The sequence below is a fragment of the Hordeum vulgare genome, chromosome 6H (assembly GCF_904849725.1).
Source record: "Hordeum vulgare subsp. vulgare chromosome 6H, MorexV3_pseudomolecules_assembly, whole genome shotgun sequence".
Taxonomy (NCBI): domain Eukaryota; kingdom Viridiplantae; phylum Streptophyta; class Magnoliopsida; order Poales; family Poaceae; genus Hordeum; species Hordeum vulgare.
In genome coordinates this window covers 468,573,292-468,594,944 of record NC_058523.1, presented here as the reverse complement: position 1 = coordinate 468,594,944, position 21,653 = coordinate 468,573,292, and the positions used below count along the sequence as shown (strand labels likewise).

The 21,653-nt window shown below is 46.5% G+C and overlaps 1 protein-coding gene across 1 annotated transcript; it reads right to left on the bottom strand.

Moving 5' to 3' along the window:
• Positions 1-18,473: 18,473 nt before the first annotated feature.
• On the bottom strand, positions 18,474-19,734 carry LOC123404734. The gene has a single exon (XM_045098680.1). It carries the CDS (start codon positions 19,623-19,625, stop codon positions 18,567-18,569), a length of 1,059 nt encoding a protein of 352 aa, XP_044954615.1. The 5' UTR covers positions 19,626-19,734; the 3' UTR covers positions 18,474-18,566.
• Positions 19,735-21,653: the final 1,919 nt, after the last annotated feature.

The window sequence follows — 21,653 nt, the reverse complement described above, 5'->3', positions numbered from 1 at the left end:
GAAAGCCAGCATTTGACTCGTGGCTATACAACTTGCAATTTTAAAATAATTTTGACAACTTGATTTCTCGCACACGAGTCCACTAACACCACAACAATACACTATCGTGGAATCATTCCGTCTCCATACGGAAATGCCGTCCACGAAGACGAGCCAAAGTCACGGGAGTGCTTCCTTGTGGCTTCGAAGTCAGTATGACCAGTCTCGGCACTGATCGCCTTGTTGACTAGGGCTTGAAAGCTTGCACACTCATGGAGGCGCAGATCACGACGGAGCTCAGGGCTCAGACCCTTACGAAATCTTGCTTGCTTCTTGGCGTCAGTAGACACCTCCTCTGTTGCATAGCGGGCGAGATTACCAAACTCGCGGCTATAGGCATCCACAGACAACTTGCCCTGAGTGAAGGCACAAAACTCCTCTCTCTTTCTGTCCATCAGGCCCTCTGGAATATGGTGCAGACGAAAGGCTGCACTGAAGTCTGCCCATGTGGCCACTGGTTCAGCGGGACGCATAGCTTCAAAATTCTCCCACCACAGATTGGCGGGTCCTTCCAGGAAATACGCCGCAAAGGTCACCTTGTCGGCCTCAGACACATTCGCAGAGCGAATCTTGCGTGAGATGTTGTACAGCCAGTCATCAGCGTCGAGGGGATCGACGGAATGATGAAACTTTGGAGGATTCAGCTTCACAAAGTCATTGAGGGACACTGCAGCATTCCTAGGCTGTCGAGCCGTATTCTGCTCAATACGCTCTAGTAGTCGATTGGTCTCCCTTTTGTTTCTTTCTGCCTCAAGCATCACTTCTACCAGAGAAGGTGGGTGAGGCAGGTCTTCCTGCGACGCTTGACTACCCTCACCTTGCTCATGAGCAGGGGCACGGTTCAACCTGGTGAACACCATCCTGACAAACAAACTCATAGCTTAGACCAACATCATATCAATACTAGCTATGGATTAAGAATGTACTGAACACACGGAATGCGGAAATTAATATCCGAACAGCATGGTAACAAGCAACTGCTATATATACACCATGGTCCATACACACCCTTACATAGTTCAGTACACCCTTAACCGAAGAGCAAACTACTAAAATTGTGAAACTACTCATCAGAGGCTTACAAGCTTCCTATACATTATTTATCTAGGCCTTCGGAATTCATTTCACATTACATACATACTTCACCAGTCACGCAGGACTGTGAACGTACGGCTACTACCACACTATCCTTCCGCTCACAGCTCAGGCATCCGCATAAAACATCTCATAGAGATTACCTCCATGACCTGGAAGCTCAACCTGCGGATCAGGGAACACTCTAGCCTGAGATCCCCGGGATCCATAAGGACACGGATGTGGCCTTGGTCCCCTGACTGGTGGTAAGAGGGGTCCCCGAAGAGGTGTGACTCCTCCTATAGCTGGCCAGTCAACGTGGGCCGGAAGATGGGTCCTAACAGGGTTCAGCATCTCCATCTCTCCATACCCTGTCTGGACTACCGGTGCCAGCTGCGTCAAAGCTGTCCGCAGACGGGCACGGGTAGCATAAAGCTCCATACGGAGAGCACGAGCATCCCTGTCTCTGTTCTCTAGCATCTCAACAGTGGACTGCAGTAGTGGATCCTCCATAGAAGAATCAAAATATACTCCACTGAGGTATCCCTCTTCACCAGGCTGAGAGGCCGGAACATAGCAGAACTCTGAATTCTGCAGCAGTGCATGTCTCGCTCTCATAATGGTCAGCATTGAATAGGCAGCATCCTGTACTACCATGTCAACAGTGACTCCCAACCCATAGGACCAATGGATTGGCTCCTTAGCTCCAGGGTAGTCTGGAAATACCCTAACAGTGCAGATGTACTGGCTCTGGTTGAAGTCTCGGTACTGTTCCTCCACTGTGTACTCGGGGTACCAGCGGTAACCGCACACCGACATCACCGTGACCAGCATGGCCGTATGACCCAGCACACAATGCACCTGGTCAGACGTACCACCTGACGAGAAGGACGACCAGGCATCTGTAAATAGAGAGTAATGCAAAAGCATTAGAGCTCTGAATGCAAAAATTGGGCAGCATAACGGCTGTAAATGCTCAAAAACAAATTTTGAGACAACCCAAAATGGAATAGCATAACCACTCAACTATCAAGTTCAACTCTCTGATCATCAACTTACTTCCTTTTTCCTAGGAATAGAAGAAACCCAATGTCTCTTGACCCGAAGTACTATAAGCTACCGATCGAAAACACGAGCCTAGGAGAAGATGAGTAACCTAGTCCTTAATTCCCGCAGAAGAGACGAGGATGACCAGAATAGAATAAATTGAGAAGAGAACAAGAGTCTTACGTTCCCTTCCACAAACAATTCCCTTATATATAACTAAAGCAATTCTAGACTCAACTTCGACCAGTTTGGCTTAGTAATCCTACAGTCAGTCAGGCTCTGATACCAACGCTGTCGGGACCCCGATCCTAAGCCATAGGAATCCAGCCTATAGCACATCGCATCCCTTTGCGGTCTCACGCACGGTTAACTCCACGGCTGCAGCCTTACCTTAGCCGGGACCGTTTTCGTCTTTTGACTCACGTATGCAATAGTGTTGCTAGCATTCCAATGTCAAAGAACCCGGATCGACATGTCTAGTCATAAACCAAAGTGGCAGTACCGCACAAGGACAGGCATACATGACCCAACAAAGCAGGTGTCGGTCATCAGCAAACGTAGACGAGTCGTAGCAAGCTACAAGGACTCTATTACGTCGCGTGACATTTCCCCAAAGGGGACAGACACAACAGCTAAGAAGGACACATGCCGGTCAACCAATGTGTCCGAAGCAGTAGCGAACTACCAAGGCTCGTTGGATCACAAAGGGGCATTTCCTTGTAAGGAGTGCTACTAAAGTTCATGACTAGGTATTCGAACCCCATACATATCAAGTAAGACACACGTACGCATGGCATACCGATATGTATAGATACATCGATGGCATCACAACATAACCATAAACATACAAGCTTTATTTAAGAGGCTCGGAAGAGCCACACACATAATATTACACATTAAGGGTCTCACGACCCATAATAACAGTCATTCAGTTACAAGCCAGCGGAAGAGTTTTAAACTGTCTGAGTACAGACAGGGCAACTATAGGCACATGGCCTGACTATACTACAGATCCAACATAGGGCCAGATCGTAGCTGGGACACCAGCTACTCGTCGTCGTCGATGTCTACGAAGAACCCTCCATTAGGGTCATTAGCAACCTCTACAACAGTTATTAAGCAAACATGAGTACGAAGGTGTTGGAAATATGCCCTAAAGGCAATAATAAATTAGTTATTATTATATTTCTTAGTTCATGATAATCGTTTATTATCCATGCTATAATTGTATTGAATGAAGACTCATTTACATGTGTGGATACATAGACATAACACCGTCCCTAGCAAGCCTCTAGTTGGCTAGCCAGTTGATCAAAGATAGTTAGTGTCTTCTGATTATGAACAAGGTGTTGTTGATTGATAACTGGATCACGTCATTAGGAGAATCACGTGATGGACTAGACCCAAACTAATAGACGTAGCATGTTGATCGTGTCATTTTGTTGCTACTGTTTTCTGCGTGTCAAGTATTTATTCCTATGACCATGAGATCATATAACTCACTGACACCGGAGGAATGCCTTGTGTGTATCAAACGTCGCAACGTAACTGGGTGACTATAAAGATGCTCTACAGGTATCTCCGAAGGTGTTAGTTGAGTTAGTATAGATCGAGACTGGGATTTGTCACTCCGTGTGACGGAGAGGTATCTCGGGGCCCACTCGGTAATACAACATCACACACAAGCCTTGCAAGCAATGTAACTTAATGTAAGTTGCGGGATCATGTATTACGGAACGAGTAAAGAGACTTGCGGGTAAACGAGATTGAAATAGGTATGCGGATACTAACGATCGAATCTCGGGCAAGTAACATACCGAAGGACAAAGGGAATGACATACGGGATTATATGAATCGTTGGCACTGAGGTTCAAACGATAAGATCTTCGTAGAATATGTAGGATCCAATATGGGCATCCAGGTCCCGCTATTGGATATTGACCGAGGAGTCTCTCGGGTCATGTCTACATAGTTCTCGAACCCGCAGGGTCTGCACACTTAAGGTTCGACGTTGTTTTATGCGTATTTGAGTTATATGGTTGGTTACCGAATGTTGTTCGGAGTCCCGGATGAGATCACGGACGTCACGAGGGTTTCCGGAATGGTCCGAAAACGAAGATTGATATATAGGATGACCTCATTTGGTTACCGGAAGGTTTTCGTGCATTACCGGAAAAGTTTCGGGCTCATCGGTAGTGTACCGAGAGTGCCGGGAGGGGTGCCGGGGACCATCGGGAGGGGTGTCACGCCCAAGGGGTCTCATGGGCTATGGGAAGAGATAAACCAGCCCCTAGTGGGCTGGAATAAGTTCCCACTAAGGCCCATAAGGTTTGAGAAGGAAAAAACACAAGGTGGAAAGAGTTTCCAAGTGGGAAGGTGGAATCCTACTCCAAGTAGGATTGGAGTAGGAATCCTCCACCTCCAATTTCGGCCAAACCTTTAGGTTTTGAGGCTGCCTCCTCCCCTCCCTCCCACCTATATATACGGAGGTTTTAGGGCTGATTTGAGACGACTTTTCCACGGCAGCCCGACCACATACCTCCACGGTTTTTCCTCTAGATCGCGTTTCTGCAGAGCTCGGGCGGAGCCCTGCTGAGACAAGGTCATCACCAACCTCCGGAGCGCCGTCACGCTGCCGGAGAACTGTTCTACCTCTCCGTCTCTCTTGCTGAATCAAGAAGGCCGAGATCATCGTCGAGCTGTACGTGTGCTGAACGCGGAGGTGCCGTCCGTTCGGTACTAGATCGTGGGACTGATCGCGGGATTGTTCGCGGGGCGGATCGAGGGACGTGAGGACGTTCCACTACATCAACCGCGTTCACTAACGCTTCTGCTGTACGATCTACAAGGGTACGTAGATCACTCATCCCCTCTCGTAGATGGACATCACCATGATAGGTCTTCGTGCGCGTAGGAATTTTTTTGTTTCCCATGCGACGTTCCCCAACAGTGGCATCATGAGCTAGGTTCATGCGTAGATGTCTTCTCGAGTAGAACACAAAAGTTTTTGTGGGCGGTGATGTGCGCTTTGCTGCCCTCCTTAGTCTTTTCTTGATTCCGCGGTATTGTTGGATTGAAGCGGCTTGGACCGACATTACTCGTACGCTTAGGAGAGACTGGTTTCATCGTTACGAGTAACCCCCTTTGCTCAAAGATGACTGGCAAGTGTCGGTTTCTCCAACTTTAGTTGAATCGGGTTTGACCGAGGAGGTCCTTGGATGAGGTTAAATAGCAACTCATATATCTCCGTTGTGGTGTTTGCGTAAGTAAGATGCGATCCTACTAGATACCCTTGGTCACCACGTAAAACATGCAACAACAAAATTAGAGGACGTCTAACTTGTTTTTGCAGGGTATGCTTGTGATGTGATATGGACAACGATGTGATGTGATATATTGGATGTATGAGATGATCATGTTGTAATAGAAATATCGACTTGCACGTCGATGGTACGGCAACCGGCAGGAGCCATAGGGTTGTCTTTATACTAACGTTTGTGCTTGCAGATGCGTTTACTATTTTTCTAGGATGTAGCTTTAGTAGTAATAGCATGAGTAGCACGACAACCCCGATGGCAACACGTTGATGGATGATCATGGTGTGGCGCCGGTGAAAAGAAGATCGTGCCAGGTGCTTTGGTGATGGAGATCAAGAAGCACGTGATGATGGCCATATCATGTCACTTATGAATTGCATGTGATGTTAATCCTTTTATGCACCTTATTTTTCTTAGAACGACGGTAGCATTATGAGGTGATCTCTCACTAAAATTTCAAGACGAAATTGTGTTCTCCCCGACTGTGCACCGTTGCTACAGTTCGTCGTTTCGAGACGCCACGTGATGATCGGGTGTGATAGACTCAACGTTCACATACAACGGGTGCAAAACAGTTGCGCACGCGGAACACTCGGGTTAAGCTTGACGAGCCTAGCATGTGCAGACATGGCCTCGGAACACATGAGACCGAAAGGTCGAGCATGAATCGTATAGTTGATATGATTAGCATAGAGATGCTTACCACTGAAACTATTCTCGACTCACGTGATGATCGGACTTGAGATAGTGGATTTGGATCATGTACCACTCAAATGACTAGAGAGATGTACTTTTTGAGTGGGAGTTCTTAAGTAATATGATTAATTGAACTAATTGTCATGAACATAGTCTAATGGTCTTTACGAATTACGATGTAGCTTGCGCTATAGCTCTACTGTTTTTATATGTTCCTAGAGAAAATTTAGTTGAAAGTTGATAGTAGCAAACTTTGCAGACCAAGTCTGTAAAACCGAGGATTGTCCTCGTTGCTGCACAGAAGGCTTATGTCCTTAATGCACTACTCGGTGTGCTGCACCTCGAGCGTCGTCTGTGGATGCTGTGAACATCCGACATACACGTTTTCTGATGACTACACGATAGTTCAGTACAAAAATACTTAATGGCTTAGAAGCAAGGCGCCGAAAACGTTGTAAAACGTCACGGAACATAAGTGATGTTCTAAAGAGATGAAATTGTGATTTCATGCTTGTGCCCTTGTTAAGAGGTACGAGACCTCCGACAAGATTCTTTGTCCACAAAGTAAAGGAGAAAGGCTCAATCGTTGAGCATGTGCTCAGATTGTGTGAGTACGACAATCGCTTGAATCAAGTGGGAGTTGATCTTCCAGATGAGATAGTGATAGTTCTCCAAAGTCACTGCCACCAAGCTGTGAGAGCTTCGTGATGAACTATAACATATCAAGGATACATACAATGATCCTTGAGCGATTCGCGATGTTTGACACTGCGAAAGTAGAAATCAAGAAGCAGCATCAATAGTTGATGGTTTGTAAAACCACTAAGTTTCAAGAAAGGCAAGGGCTAGAAGGGATACTTCATGAAACGGCAAAAACAGTTGCTGCACTAATGAAGAGACCCAAGATTAAACCCAAACCCGAGACTAAGTGCTTCTGTAATGAGGGGAACAGTCACTGAGGCGGAGCAACTCTAGATACTTGGTAGATAAGAAGGCTGGCAAAAGTCGAGAGAAGTGTATTTGATATACATGATGTTGATGTGTACTTTACTAGTACTCCTAGTAGCATGAGGGTATAAGGATACCGGTTCGGTTGCTAAGTGATTAGTAACACGAAATGAAAGCTACGGCATAAACGGAGACTAGCTAAAGGCGAGGTGACGATAAGTGTTGGAAGTGTTTCCAAGGTTGATATGATCAAACGTCGCACGCTCCCTCTACCATCGGGATTGGTGTTAAACCTAAATAATTGTTATTTGGTGCTTGCGTTAAGCATGAACATGATTGGATCGTGTTTATTGCAATACGATTATTCATTTAAGGAGAATAATGGTTACTCTATTTTCTTGAATATTCATCTTCAATGGTTTATTGAATCTCGATCGTAGTGTTACACATGTTCATGATATTGGTGCCAAAAGATACGAGGTAATGATGATAGTACCACTTACTTGTGGCACTGCCGCTTGAGTCATGTTAGTATAAATTGCATGAAGAAGCTCCATGCTGATGGATCTTTGTACTCACCTGATTTCGAATCACTAGTGACATGCAAATCATACCACATGAGCAAGGCCTTGTTTTCATTGAGATGAAATAAGATAGTAACTTGTTGGAAGTGATACATTTTGATGTATGCAGTCCAATGGGTGCTGAGGCACGTAGTGGATATCATTATGTTCTTACTTCACTGACGATTTGGGTAGGTACAGGAGTATTTACTTAATGAATCACAAGTCTGAAATGTTGAAAAGTTCAATTCCGTTTTAGAGTGCAGTTCGTCGTAACAAGAGGATAAACTGTCTACGATATGATCATGGAAATGAATATCTGAGTTACGAGTTTTGGTACGCAGTTAAGACAATGTGGAAATTGTTTCGCAGTTCATGCCACCTGGAACATCTTAGTGTGATGATGTGTCTAAACGTCATAGCCACGCACTATTTGGTATGGTGCATACCATGATGTCTCTTATCGAATTACCACTGTCGTTTATTGGTTATGCATTAGAGACAACCACACTCACTTTAAATAGGGCACCGCGTATTTCCGTTGAGATGACACAGTATAGACTGAGGTTTAGAGAAATCTAAACTGTCATTTCTTGAAAGTTTGGGGCTTCGACACTTATGTGAAAAAGTTTCAATCTGATAAGCTCGAACCCAAAGCGGATAAATGCATCTTCATAGGATATCCAAAACGGTTGGGTACATCTCCTATCTCAGATCCAAAAGCAAAGTGTTTTGTTTCTAGAAACGGATCCTTTCTCGAGGAAAGGTTTCTCTCGAAAGAATTGAGTGAGAGGGTAGTAGAACTTGATGAGGTTATTGAACCATCTCTTCAACCAGTGTGTAGCAGGGCGCAGGAAGTTGTTCCTGTGGCGCCTACACCAATTGAAGTGGAAGCTGATAATGGTGATCATCAAGCATTGAATCAAGTTACTACAAGCCTCGTAGGTTGACAAGGCCGCATACTACTACAGAGTGGTACGGTAACCCTGTCTTGGAGGTCATGTTGTTGAGCAACAGTGAACCTACGAGTTATGGAGAAAGCGATGGTGGGCCCAGATTCCGACAAATGGCTGGAAGCCATGAAATCCGAGAGAGGATCCATGGATGAAAACAAAGTGTAGACTTTGGAAGAATTACTTGATGGTCATAGGACTATTGAGTAAAGATGGATCTTTAAAGGAAAACAGACGATGATGGTGAAAAGTCACTATTAAGAAAAGCTCGACTTGTCGCAAAGATGTTTTCGACAAGATCAAACAGTTGACTATGATGAGACTTTCTCACTCGTAGCGATGCTAAAGGTGTGTTAGAATTATGTTAGTTATTGATGCATTATTTATGAAATATTGCACGTAGGATGTCAAAACATTGTTTCCTCGACGGTTTCCTTGAGAAAACATTGTATGTGATACAACCAGGAGGTTTTGTCGATCCTAAAGATACTAGCAAGTATGCAAGCTCCAGCGATCCTTGAATGGACTGGTGCAAGCATCTCGGAGTTGGAATATATATACTTTGATGAGATGATCAAAGATTTTGGGTTTGTACAAGGTTTATGAGAAACTTGTATTTCCAAAGAAATGAGTGGGAGCACTATAGAATTTCTGATAAGTATATGTGGTTGACATATTGTGGATCAGAAGTGATGTAGAATTTCTGTAAAGCATACAAGGTTGTTTGAAAGGAGTTTTTCAAAGGAATACCTAGATTGCGCTACTTGAACGTTGAGCATCAAAGATCTATGGAGATAGATCGAAAGTGCTTAATAGAAGTTTCAACAAGATGCGTGCCTTGACAAGTTTTTGAAGGAGTTCAAAATAGATCAGTAAAGAAGGAGTTCTTGGTTGCATTGTAAGGTGTGAATTTGAGTAAGACTCAAAACCCGACCACGGCAGAATAAAGAGAATAGACGAAGGTCGTCTTCTATGCCTTAGCCGTAGAATCTAAAGTATGCCATGCTGTGTACCGCACCTGATGTGTGCCTTGACTCAAAGTCTGTTGAGAGGTACAGAGAGTGATCCATGATTGAATCACTAGCAGCGGTCAAAATTTATCCTTAGTAACAGATGGACTAAGGAATTTTTCTCGATTATGGAGGTGGTTAAAGAGTTCTTCGTAAAGGGTTACGTCGATGCAAGCTTTGACACTAATCCGAATAACTATGAGTAGTGAAACGGATTCATATAGTAGAGTAGATATTTGGAGCATTTCCGAATAGCACGTAGTAGCAGCATCTATAAGATGACATAAAGATTTGTAAAGAACGCACGGATCTGAAAGTTTCAGAACTGTTGACTAAAACCTCTCTCACGAGCAAGACGTGATCAGACCCCATAACTATATGGGTGTTGGATTCGTTGGAATCACATGGTGATGTGAACTAGATTATTGACTCTAGTGCAAGTGGGAGACTGTTGGAAATATGCCCTAGAGGCAATAATAAACTATTTATTATTATATTTCTTAGTTCATGATAATCGTTTATTATCCATGCTATAATTGTATTGAATGAAGACTCATTTACATGTGTGGATACATAGACATAACACCGTCCCTAGCAAGCCTCTAGTTGGCTAGCCAGTTGATCAAAGATACTTAGTGTCTTCTGATTATGAACAAGGTGTTGTTGATTGATAACTGGATCACGTCATTAGGAGAATCACGTGATGGACTAGACCCAAACTAATAGACGTAGCATGTTGATCGTGTCATTTTGTTGCTACTGTTTTCTGCGTGTCAAGTATTTATTCCTATGACCATGAGATCATATAACTCACTGACACCGGAGGAATGCTTTGTGTGTATCAAACGTCGCAACGTAACTGGGTGACTATAAAGATGCTCTACAGGTATCTCTGAAGGTGTTAGTTGAGTTAGTATATATCGAGACTGGGATTTGTCACTCCGTGTGACGGAGAGGTATCTCGGGGCCCACTCGGTAATACAACATCACACACAAGCCTTGCAAGCAATGTAACTTAATGTAAGTTGCGGGATCTTGTATTACGGAACGAGTAAAGAGACTTGCGGGTAAACGAGATTGAAATAGGTATGCGGATACTAACGATCGAATCTCGGGCAAGTAACATACCGAAGGACAAAGGGAATGACATACGGGATTATATGAATCCTTGGCACTGAGGTTCAAACGATAAGATCTTCGTAGAATATGTAGGATCCAATATGGGCATCCAGGTCCCGCTATTGGATATTGACCGAGGAGTCTCTCGGGTCATGTCTACATAGTTCTCGAACCCGCAGGGTCTGCACACTTAAGGTTCGACGTTTTTTTATGCGTATTTGAGTTATATGGTTGGTTACCGAATGTTGTTCGGAGTCCCGGATGAGATCACGGACGTCACGAGGGTTTCCGGAATGGTCCAGAAACGAAGATTGATATATAGGATGACCTCATTTGGTTACCGGAAGGTTTTCGTGCATTACCGGAAAAGTTTCGGGCTCATCGGTAGTGTACCGGGAGTGCCGGGAGGGGTGCCGGGGACCATCGGGAGGGGTGTCACGCCCCAAGGGGTCTCATGGGCTATGGGAAGAGATAAACCAGCCCCTAGTGGGCTGGAATAAGTTCCCACTAAGGCCCATAAGGTTTGAGAAGGAAAAAACACAAGGTGGAAAGAGTTTCCAAGTGGGAAGGTGGAATCCTACTCCAAGTAGGATTGGAGTAGGACTCCTCCACCTCCAATTTCGGCCAAACCTTTAGGTTTTGAGGCTGCCTCCTCCCCTCCCTCCCACCTATATATACGGAGGTTTTAGGGCTGATTTGAGACGACTTTTCCACGGCAGCCCGACCACATACCTCCACGGTTTTTCCTCTAGATCGCGTTTCTGCAGAGCTCGGGCGGAGCCCTGTTGAGACAAGGTCATCACCAACCTTCGGAGCGCCATCACGCTGCCGGAGAACTCTTCTACCTCTCCGTCTCTCTTGCTGGATCAAGAAGGCCGAGATCATCGTCGAGCTGTACGTGTGCTGAATGCGGAGGTGCCGTCCGTTCGGTACTAGATCGTGGGACTGATCGCGGGATTGTTCCCGGGGCGGATCGAGGGACGTGAGGACGTTCCACTACATCAACCGCGTTCACTAACGCTTCTGCTGTATGATCTACAAGGGTACGTAGATCACTCATCCCCTCTCGTAGATGGACATCACCATGATAGGTCTTCGTGCGCGTAGGAAATTTTTTGTTTCCCATGCGACGTTCCCCAACAGAAGGTACTCAGCAAGACTTTAGGACAACTAACTACTCATGCAAGGTATCAAAAGGTATTGTGGGGTTTCATGCGGAAAGCCAACATTTGACTCGTGGCTAGACAACTTGCAATTTTAAAATAATTTTGACAACTTGATTTCTCGCACGCGAGTCCACTAACACCACAACAATACACTATCGTGGAATCATTCCGTCTCCATACGGAAATGCCGTCCACGACACTCACGCTTATCTTGGCAATTTTATGAGTAGCCATTGAAGTTATCTATGAACAACATATGTCTCCAAGTAGTCCATATCCGCGGACGCGGCTATTCGAATAGATCATAACCCTGCAGGGGTGTACTTCGTCACACACACTCTCGCCACTTATCGCCATGTGCACGTCATGCACCTCGGCAACCTTCAAGCGGAATCCCAGCGAGGGAGTCGGCCACGACCGTTAACCACACTAGTACCTAGTCCAGGTTTATCGCCTATCTGAGAGTAACCCGTATGGAAGTCCGGCCGAGGTTTCTGCCACGGCCTCAAACGATGTGCGTAGGGTTCCCAAGCCCACCATCCGGGTGCCATTTGGTACACCGTGCCACTGCCTACCGCATCACGGCCCACCTCTCAGGTTAGCACCATGCACGGCCTCCAGCATTACTATAAACACCAGAAACTACTTGCAACTCCTGGACCGAGTACTACGCGATTAATAGGCTGAGCGGGGTCATATTTCAGGGCCCAGCATGTGGTAGTATCTAGTCTTGGATTACATACACGGAACTCAGTTCCTAAGGACGATTCCAGTGAAACAGCCCGCCATGTACTCCTACACAGCCTTTCACCGGTACCTTTACCAAATCAAGTGCAACACACAACCTTTGATCACAGAACCATTCCACAATTCTGTTCATCTCCCAGATGACAGACCATACACAACTCTAAGCATAGCATGCATAGCAGGATAAGGCACATCATAGCTCAAGCAACTACCAGGTATGCTAGGTTGCAAGGTTCGGCTATTTACTGTGACAAGGTTAGGTCATGCAAAGGAAGTGGGTTCAACTAACGTGGCAAAAGCAGTTGAAGCATTTGATCTTAATGCAATAAATAGGTGCAGGAGCAAGAACATGGGATTTATCGGGATGATCAAAAGGGTTGCTTGCCTTGTTGCTCAGAGGAGGAACGATATCCGTCAGACGGATATTCGGTGGAGTCCGGGGGTGCGAAGCCTACCGAGATAAATGGTAGCATTCAATAACAATCATATGCAATCAAAATGATGCATGAGCATGGCATGAGAATGCAAGGTGATAAGTTATTATAATCAATATGTATTAGGTTTAGGGTTGATTTGAATCACATTCGAATATCAATTCAAACGGGGTATTCTCGGATACCGTTTTAATTGATTCGACCTGATGCTCAGATCAACTTGATGTTAGTATGCATGAGATGTCATGTTAAGGTACTGATTTGTAGTTAGGACAGTGTGTGATCATGGCATTCATAATGAAATTTGAATATTTTCCAAATTCCATTTTAAAAGTAATTATAAGAATTGAATTAATCCTTATTCCATATTTTAGGGTTCTGTAACTTTTTCAAACATAGTTGAAAATAGCATAATCAGAATCCTTGAATTTTTCTGATACTTTTTCATATATAAATTATTTTCATTGGAGTTACAGATTAATTTCTATGATTTTTACAAGTTTTAGCAATTTCCTGGAATTAATTTTATACTGGAAATTCTATTTATTGCATCAGACTGACGTCAGCAGGTCAGCTGACCTGTTCAGGTCAAACCTGACAGGGGGGACCCACTGGTCAGCCCCTCTGGGACTAATCCCGCGCTGACCAGTCCTAATTGGGGTTTGACTTGGCCTTGGGCCCACTGTCAGCGAGTGATTAAGCCCCTAAGCTGCTGGGTTAGCTTTGCCACGTCGGCCCCCACCGGAGCATGGCCGGCGGCGACCACGGGCACGGCGGAGGGCTCGCCGGAGAGAGCTAGACAGCGCATCGGCCGTCGCTTTTGGGCGCAGAAAGGAGCTACGGGTAGCTGGAGCAACGCCGCATCTAGCAGGGGCATCCGGGGAAGCTAGGGTCGCCGGGAGAGGCGCCGGCGACGAGCCGAAGCGGCGGCCGAAGCTCGGCCTTCTACGGGCGATGGTTCTAGGGCACGGGGAGGACAGCTGATGGGCTCATCACACTCCTGGAGACTCCAGGAGCTCGAACCCTAGCTCGAGCGCGTGGATCTGACACCATAGCGACGGCGACGACATGACCGGCGGCGAAGTGCTCTCGGCCTTGGTGGGGAATGGGGCTACGATGCACGGAAGAGCGTGGGGAGAGAGGGGAAACGACGACGAGCTCACGGCGGTTCCGATGGTGCTGCTGAGGGGCTCGGGGGTGCGCCGGAGGGAGCGAATCGACGGGAGAGGTCCGGCGGCCGGAGGTGGAAGACGACGGCGTTGGGGGCGATGCAGAGCTTGGGGAGACTTCGGCTTCTGCAGGGAGGACCGGCTCGACGAGGCGGAGCTAACGAACTACTCGGAGGAATGTTCACGTGGCTAGAAGCGCTGCGGCTCGAGCTCGAGCTCGGCTCTAATGGAGGCAGCAGGAGGGAGGGCAAGATCCGAGAGGAGAGGGAAAACGGTGCTGGGGAATGGATAGAGGAGACCCTGGGGAGCTTATCCCCGTCGTCGCGCTGGCACGGAGGCTCTAGAGCTCGCCACGGCGAAGCAGGAGGTGGAGGGGGCCGCCGTGGTCGATCTCCCCTCTGCCAGAAGGCAGAGGAAGAAGACGACCCTGCCCCTGGTGGGCTGGGCCTCCTCAGGCGTCAGGTAAGGTTTTCTTCCTCCTTTTTCTTTTCTGTTTTGTTCTGTTTTGTTAACTAATGTTTTGCTATTTATTTCAGCTCCAAAAAGGTGGTAAAAATTATTTTAGACACACCTGATTATTTGTTATAATATTCCCATCCATTTCCAAAGTTTTCAACATTTTTGAAAATTTATAGTTTCTGATTTCAAATTTAAAGTTTGAAACCAGTGGCTTTTGCATTAATTTAAAATGCTTAAAGTGTCAAGAAAATAGTTTTCTTCAATGCTCATTTACTTTCATGATTTATCAGAAAGTTTGAACATTTCTTGAGGCCATTTTGGGTTCATTGATTTTAACTAGTTTGAGAAATCCTTTATTTGAAATAGTGGCTAGGGTTTTGAGTTTTTCCTTTGCCACTTTGTTGTTCTTGTTGAAAAATCTTAGATGCAAATGCAAAGAAGACATGAGCACAAGGCTAACTTGCTTAAGGGTTAGGGATGTGACAAATAATGACAGAGCTAGGGTGACAATGGGCCTAGTTGAACTTTTCTGTATCTCGCCCATTTGGTTCTCTCGGATACTCTACTACAAACACCTACACCATGGCGCGGGCAAACCTGACATTGTTCTTCAAGCATGTGTTTTCCCCACCCAGGCCATCTTACCAATGACATTGGCGGCAGTACCTAGTGCATGCATCCTCATAGCAGTCGTGCACTTCTGATTAACAGAGAATGAGAGTTGCCCGCAACAATCTCAAGTGAGCTTGAAGTAGGAATCATGTGCTTCCACTCCCTCCACCATACACAAGAACAAGGGTTTGCACATTTAGAAGTGTCGATGAAACAATTTATCATGAAATGTTGGAACAGGTCCGGAGTAGTCCTTGTAGAGCAGCCATGCTCCAATGACTATCCCGATTCAAAATTCTTCTCCATTTGATCGATCCCTTGGAGTTTAGAATGTGATCCACCTCCCTGTTCATTTCCTCCTCGATGCTCATGACCATCAACATCTCGACATCTTCGTCTGAATCAGACGAATCAAATCATTCCTCTTGCATTGACTCATCCAGCTCCGTGTTTCCATACTCCTCATCCAACGAACCATCTGAATCCATCTTTTTTCTACAAAATAATAATAAAAAATGGATGGACAATTTGACGAACACATAAAGGGCGCAACATGAGAACAGTCGGACATACGCAACAATGTTTGGCGCGACGAGTCGTGCATGGAGGAGGTTTGTGGCGGTGGTGGCGACGTTGATGCGTTGGAATAATGACAGAGCTAGGGTGACAATGGACCTAGTGGAGGGCCTGGGCAGACGACGGAGAAGCGAGGAGGGGCATGACTTTTCCATCAAGGTCGGGTGGTGGTGGTGGTGGTGGATGTATTTGTTGTAATTTGGGATGGGCCTCCTCATATCTGTCCTAGATTTGGGCTATATATGAGGGTGTGAGTTAACCCGGACGTATAGGACCAGTTTGAGGAGCCTGGATGGGTCATGTTTTTGTGACCGGTCAGTGACGGGCGGTCGATTCAGCCATATTGGGGGGGGGGGAGGGGGAGTTTGGGGAGCCTGACTATAGATGCTTTTAATCCTCGCCTCCAGCTACCTTCGTGATCTTGTGGAATGGAGTTTGGGTTTGTATCCTTGTTGTAAGACTTGTTTTTCTACGTTGCTTTTGTTGCTTCAATTTTTGTGGCGTCGGCACCCCTCCTCCATGATAGGAGATGCAACTAGAAAAATAAAATATGTGCCGCTCTGTCCTTGGAAATGCTACTGCCAAGGAGCTCAATTAGGATGTGAAAATAATATGTCGATTAGTTATGTGTTGCACATGCATGCTTACTAGTACTTGCTAAAGGTCTTTTTAGCCATGGATAGACTAATTCAGATGGTTAGATGTTTTAAGGGGGTCTGATCCTAAGGTGGTTAGTGCTCTGTATACGTTAAATGAGGTGTACCTAAGAAAGATAATGTTTGCTCTCTCAAAAGTGGTAGAGATAGATAGAAAGAAGATACACTGAAATTGCTTTTGGAGGCCGAGCTTCATGGAGGCTTTCAAATGCAAACTTTAAATTTCATGAAATTTTGTATTTTAATATTTTAAAAAATTCTGAAAACAGTTAAATAGATAGATGAAGGTATAATACACAAGTGTGTAAAATTTAGAACTAAATACGTTGAAATGAGGGCTATGCAAAAAAGACAAATTTGAAGCTTTTTAACACTCGACACTATTCATCTTTCCAGACCATGAATTTGTCTTTTTTGTACAGGCCGCGTCTTAAAGTATTTCGGCCTGAAATTTTATACACACACGGATTACACACTTGTTTAGTTGTACACATTTTTCAGATTTTTGTAAATCAAAATTTTCGAATTTTGATTTTTTCAAAAGTTTCGGCCTCCATGGAACCCGGGTGCCAAAACGCCATTCTCGAAGATACATAGATATATAAGATAGACTAGCAAAAGGGCCCGTGCGTTGCAACGGGAGAAAAAAATACCACACGCTTTTAATATTTTTATAATCATTTTGATTTATTTAAATAATAAGCTAACTAACTAACGTAGTCAGTCCTATCTTATTTTATTGAGAAATTAACCCGTCCATTGTTAATTCCATCATGATGAGAAATTGAGTGGGACAAGCAAAGCAAAACAAAGAGGCTACGTGAATTGATCAATGGACTGTTATCTTATTTCACTCATGGGATAGAGAATGTGGGATGAGATAACAAACTTAAGGTGGTGTTCCATTCTCTCTCTCTACAACAATGCAATCTTACATTCAATACATTCATTCATCAGCAAACAAATTCCCACAAAACAAAATTTCTAGTCGGTGCTTGGCACACGGTTGCAGGCATGGGAAGGGGATCTCACCAGATGATGAGTTCCTGCCGGAGGAGGGGATACGATGAGGGGAGCAAGGGTTAGGCGCCTCTATCTGGTCATAAGGAGTCGCCGTTGCCGCGCCATAACCCCAGAGTTCCCCGTGTGAGCCATGGAGGCTCGCCTCCACCTGCAAGTACTTCGCTCCGTCGCGCCTTATCCGCGCGGCGCCGCCGTTCTGCATCGAGCAGACGCATCATCCCAAGTCGCTGTAGCTGTCGCGTTGATTTGACCCAGAAGCTGTGCTCGAGCACTGAAACGGGGGCATCAAGCGGGCAGAGGTATGACCGCGGAGGCGGGTGGGTTGAGATCGACAGCAGTGGTGGTTGAGGTTGGCCGCGGCGACGAGTGGTGTGGCAGCGGCCTGGGCACAGGGCAGGATGGACCAGGGTCGACGCGATGCGCTCGAGCGCCGCAACGGGGGTAGTGAGCGGGGAGAGGTACAGTCGCGGAGGCGGGTGGGTTGAGATCGGCAGTGGTGGCGGTTGAGGTTGGCCGCGGCGGCGAGTGGTGTGACGGCGGCCTGGGCACAGGACAGGGTGGCCTAGGATCGACGGGAGGAGGCGATGTGTACTGGTATAATTTTTGCAACGAATCGTTTTTTACTTTTGCGTTGCAGATAAATGATGGAGCACGGGTTGAATAACAAAAATTACAGAAACTTTTTTTATAAAAATACCGTGGTGGGTTTTTCGACGGAAACAATAACCGCTTTATTATTAGGTAGGTATAGATAGCAGTAGCATTGTTTTGCGGGATGTATCTCTTCTATTATTGCATTTGCACAATCCTACGAATTAAAGAGGCCTTAGATAAAGAGAGAACACAAAGAAAGATCGTGAACAACCTAATTAATTTACAATGTGGTCAACACATCCTTTCATCCACTATATCGTATGTAAAAGTGAAAAAATGTATATATAATTAACAAAAAAAAGATTCAAGATGACGTAGGCATCAACATTTCAGGCTCCACATCATCTTGCAATTCTTGACCCGGATTGTGCAAAGTAGTAGTTCCCCGCGCCATATCGTACACATACAATCCTTTGTCACCTCCTCTCAAGAAGTAAATGCAGTTTCCCTTCAAACCCACCTCTTGTGCGCTTAGTGATGCCCCAAAATACCTATAATTGACAAAGAACACTCTATCGTCGAGCGTTTCCACTTTCAGCCAGGCCCTTTGTGCCATATCCAGCCTACGAACATCAACATGCACAACTTTACCCATGTGACACGCCTGAGCAAAATCTAAGCTAAACAACTGTCCGCATGATTCTAACAAGAAACTACGCATCCAGGGCCAGGGGTACTCATGACCACGTTTATCACTAATCGGAATTTGTGTGAATGTCGGACCCGGCAAGAACTTGAGTATCACAACACTATAAGTGTCATATGTTGTGAAGTATGTATGGAATTCGCCCCCAACTGCCGTTAGATCCTCCATCCCTCCAATGACGTCATCACGACTTCCCCCTAGCGTCCTTGATTCGTACGTGTGCTTGTTCCAGCGATCTCCTTCAGGGCGGCAATACCACAACACCGTGTCTTTGCAATTCACCACTAGCACGGTGCAGCTCGGGTCGGTGGGCTTATGCGATAGCAAACATCTGGTGGTGCTCTTTGTGAGGAATTCCTCTTGATCCGGAGGCAGGCTAATTCTCTGGCGTGTGAATGGATTCCATAGATAGGTCGCATGTGAATCATGGTGCAACATGAGCAGCCAACCTTGTGGTGTTATCCAATAAAAGTGGCTCTCCAAATTATCTACTCTTCTGCTTTGCAAATTTCTTCTGGTTATACTGTAAAACAAGAATGCATCATTTGTCTTGTGAGCAACTTCATCCTCATCCTCGTCATTTGTCTTGTGAGCAACTTCATCCTCATCCTCGTCATTTGTCTTGTGAGCAACTTCATCCTCATCCTCATCCTCATCATCACCGTTGCCAGTGCCATAGCTCTCTTGGCATCCACCATCATCCTGTTCATCCTCCATAGGTCCATCCTCATCGCTTGCGTCCGAATCAGTGTCAGTTTCCCCTTGGGGCTCATTGTAGTCGTAATGAAATAGTAACAGCGGGGAGTTTTCGTCTAGTAGATCTGTGTCTTGGGTTCGTTCCATCGCCTGCAACAAACGGAAGGGTCATTTATTAACGATGTCATGGGATATCAAAGAAGCTGAAACTAGATGTCCTTAGGTTTCTTTTCTCAAAACAACAACAACAACTGAAACTATATCAGAGTATATCCATTCATAAATGCATATCATCCGACAATGTTTGCAGATAAATTTCACCATGATTTTTTCTTGAAAAGAACATGGTCTTCAATCATGTTATGCACGGGAAATACTAATATCTTGTAAGTAAAGATAATAATATTAGTTTGTCATAAACATATATTTCATAATATGATACTCCCTCTATCCCATAAGACATTATACTAGTGTAAAAGATGAGACGGAGGCAGAAAAGCTAGAACGGCACTGTGCGCACGTCCATAGTTGGCACGGCACGGCTAGCTAGCCAGCGAGGCGTGTGACGTGAGTTTGTTGTAAAGGCGACCGTCGATGGGTGGCCACAGTGCGTGTGTGGCAAAAGACGCGCGAGAGAGAGACTGGTGAGTGTGGCGCGCACTGTAGGACGGAGAGCCGTCACGTCGCGTCGTATGGTATGGATCGCTGTGGTGGTGGCGTTCCGCGGCACGGAGCCATTCAACATGCAGGACTGGCCTACCGACGTGAACCTGTCATGCATGGCTGGGCATGGGCGCCATGGGCCACGTCCACGCCGGCTTCCTCAAGGCGCTAGGTCTCCAGGAGGAGGACGGCAAGGACACCAACCGCGCCTTCCCCATCGGCAAGGACATCGCCTATTACAAGCTCCGCCGCCGCGAGGTGGTCCGCGACCAGCTCAAGGCGCACCCGCAGGCGCGGCTCGTCATCACGGGCCACAGCCTCGGCGGCGCGCTCGCCGCCGTCTTCCCGGCGCTGCATGGGGAGACGGAGATCCTGGGCAGGCTCGGCGCCGTGCAGACCTACGGGCAGCCGCGGGTGGGCGACGGCGCCTTCGTCGATTTCTTCCGCGCCGTGCAGACCTACGGGCAGCCGCGGGTGGGCGACAGCGCCTTCGTCGACTTCTTCCGCGCCGAGGCGGAGAAGGCGGCGGCGGCGGCGTTCTACCGCGTGGTGTACCGGTACGACATCGTGCCGCGGGTGCCGTTCGACGCGCCGCCCGTGGCGGAGTTCAGCCACGGCGGCTCGTGCGTGTACTATATATACAAATACATATACATATAAAAAAGGAGATTCAGCGCTTACGTTGACGTCGGTGCTCTCCTCGTCACCTCTTCTCGTCTGCTATTTTCCGGTTCTACTTTAGGCTTTGACCCCTCAAAGAAACTTCAGGCTTCGGCCTCCCGCTTTATATAGGCTGCAGCTTTAGTCATCAGTATAGAAAAAGGAAAGCGAATCATTGTCGGTATTGACATTGCATAACTTTTGGAGGCTATTTTGCATTGTAATTAATACGGTGGCATATCGTGCTGGGCTGGGACTCTCGCCATAACTAGCGGCCGGCCCGCACGAGAGCTCATAAGTTACGCACGAGATCGAGACCTATTACATCGTGGGTTGCTGGCGAGGTTCTGCTCGGACGATAGTTCAAGTGGAATCGCCTTCCACATACGCCGAGTCCAAAATAGAATTAGCAGCACCCGTGCTCAAGTCATATCGATGAGCGAGACGGCGACGGAGACGGCGCGTGAACGAGACTGGTCGTCTCTCCCGGCGGGTGCTCAAGTCATATCGATGAGCGAGACGGCGACGGAGACGGCGCGTGAACGAGACTGGTCGTCTCTCCCGGCGGACATACTGGTGGAGATTCTGGAGCGTTTGCCGTGGTCGAGCCACCCGGGTTTCGGCTTGGTGTGCCGAACATGGCAATCTGCACGCGCTCTATCGCCCTTCTACCCGGCGTGGATCACTCCTCTCCTCCTCAACGTCGCCGACGTGGGCAGCAGCAAC

Coding starts and splice junctions, on each gene's coding strand:
- LOC123404734 (XM_045098680.1), bottom strand. CDS start 19,625: ATGGAGGATGAACAGGATGATGGTGGATGCCAAGAGAGCTATGGCACT.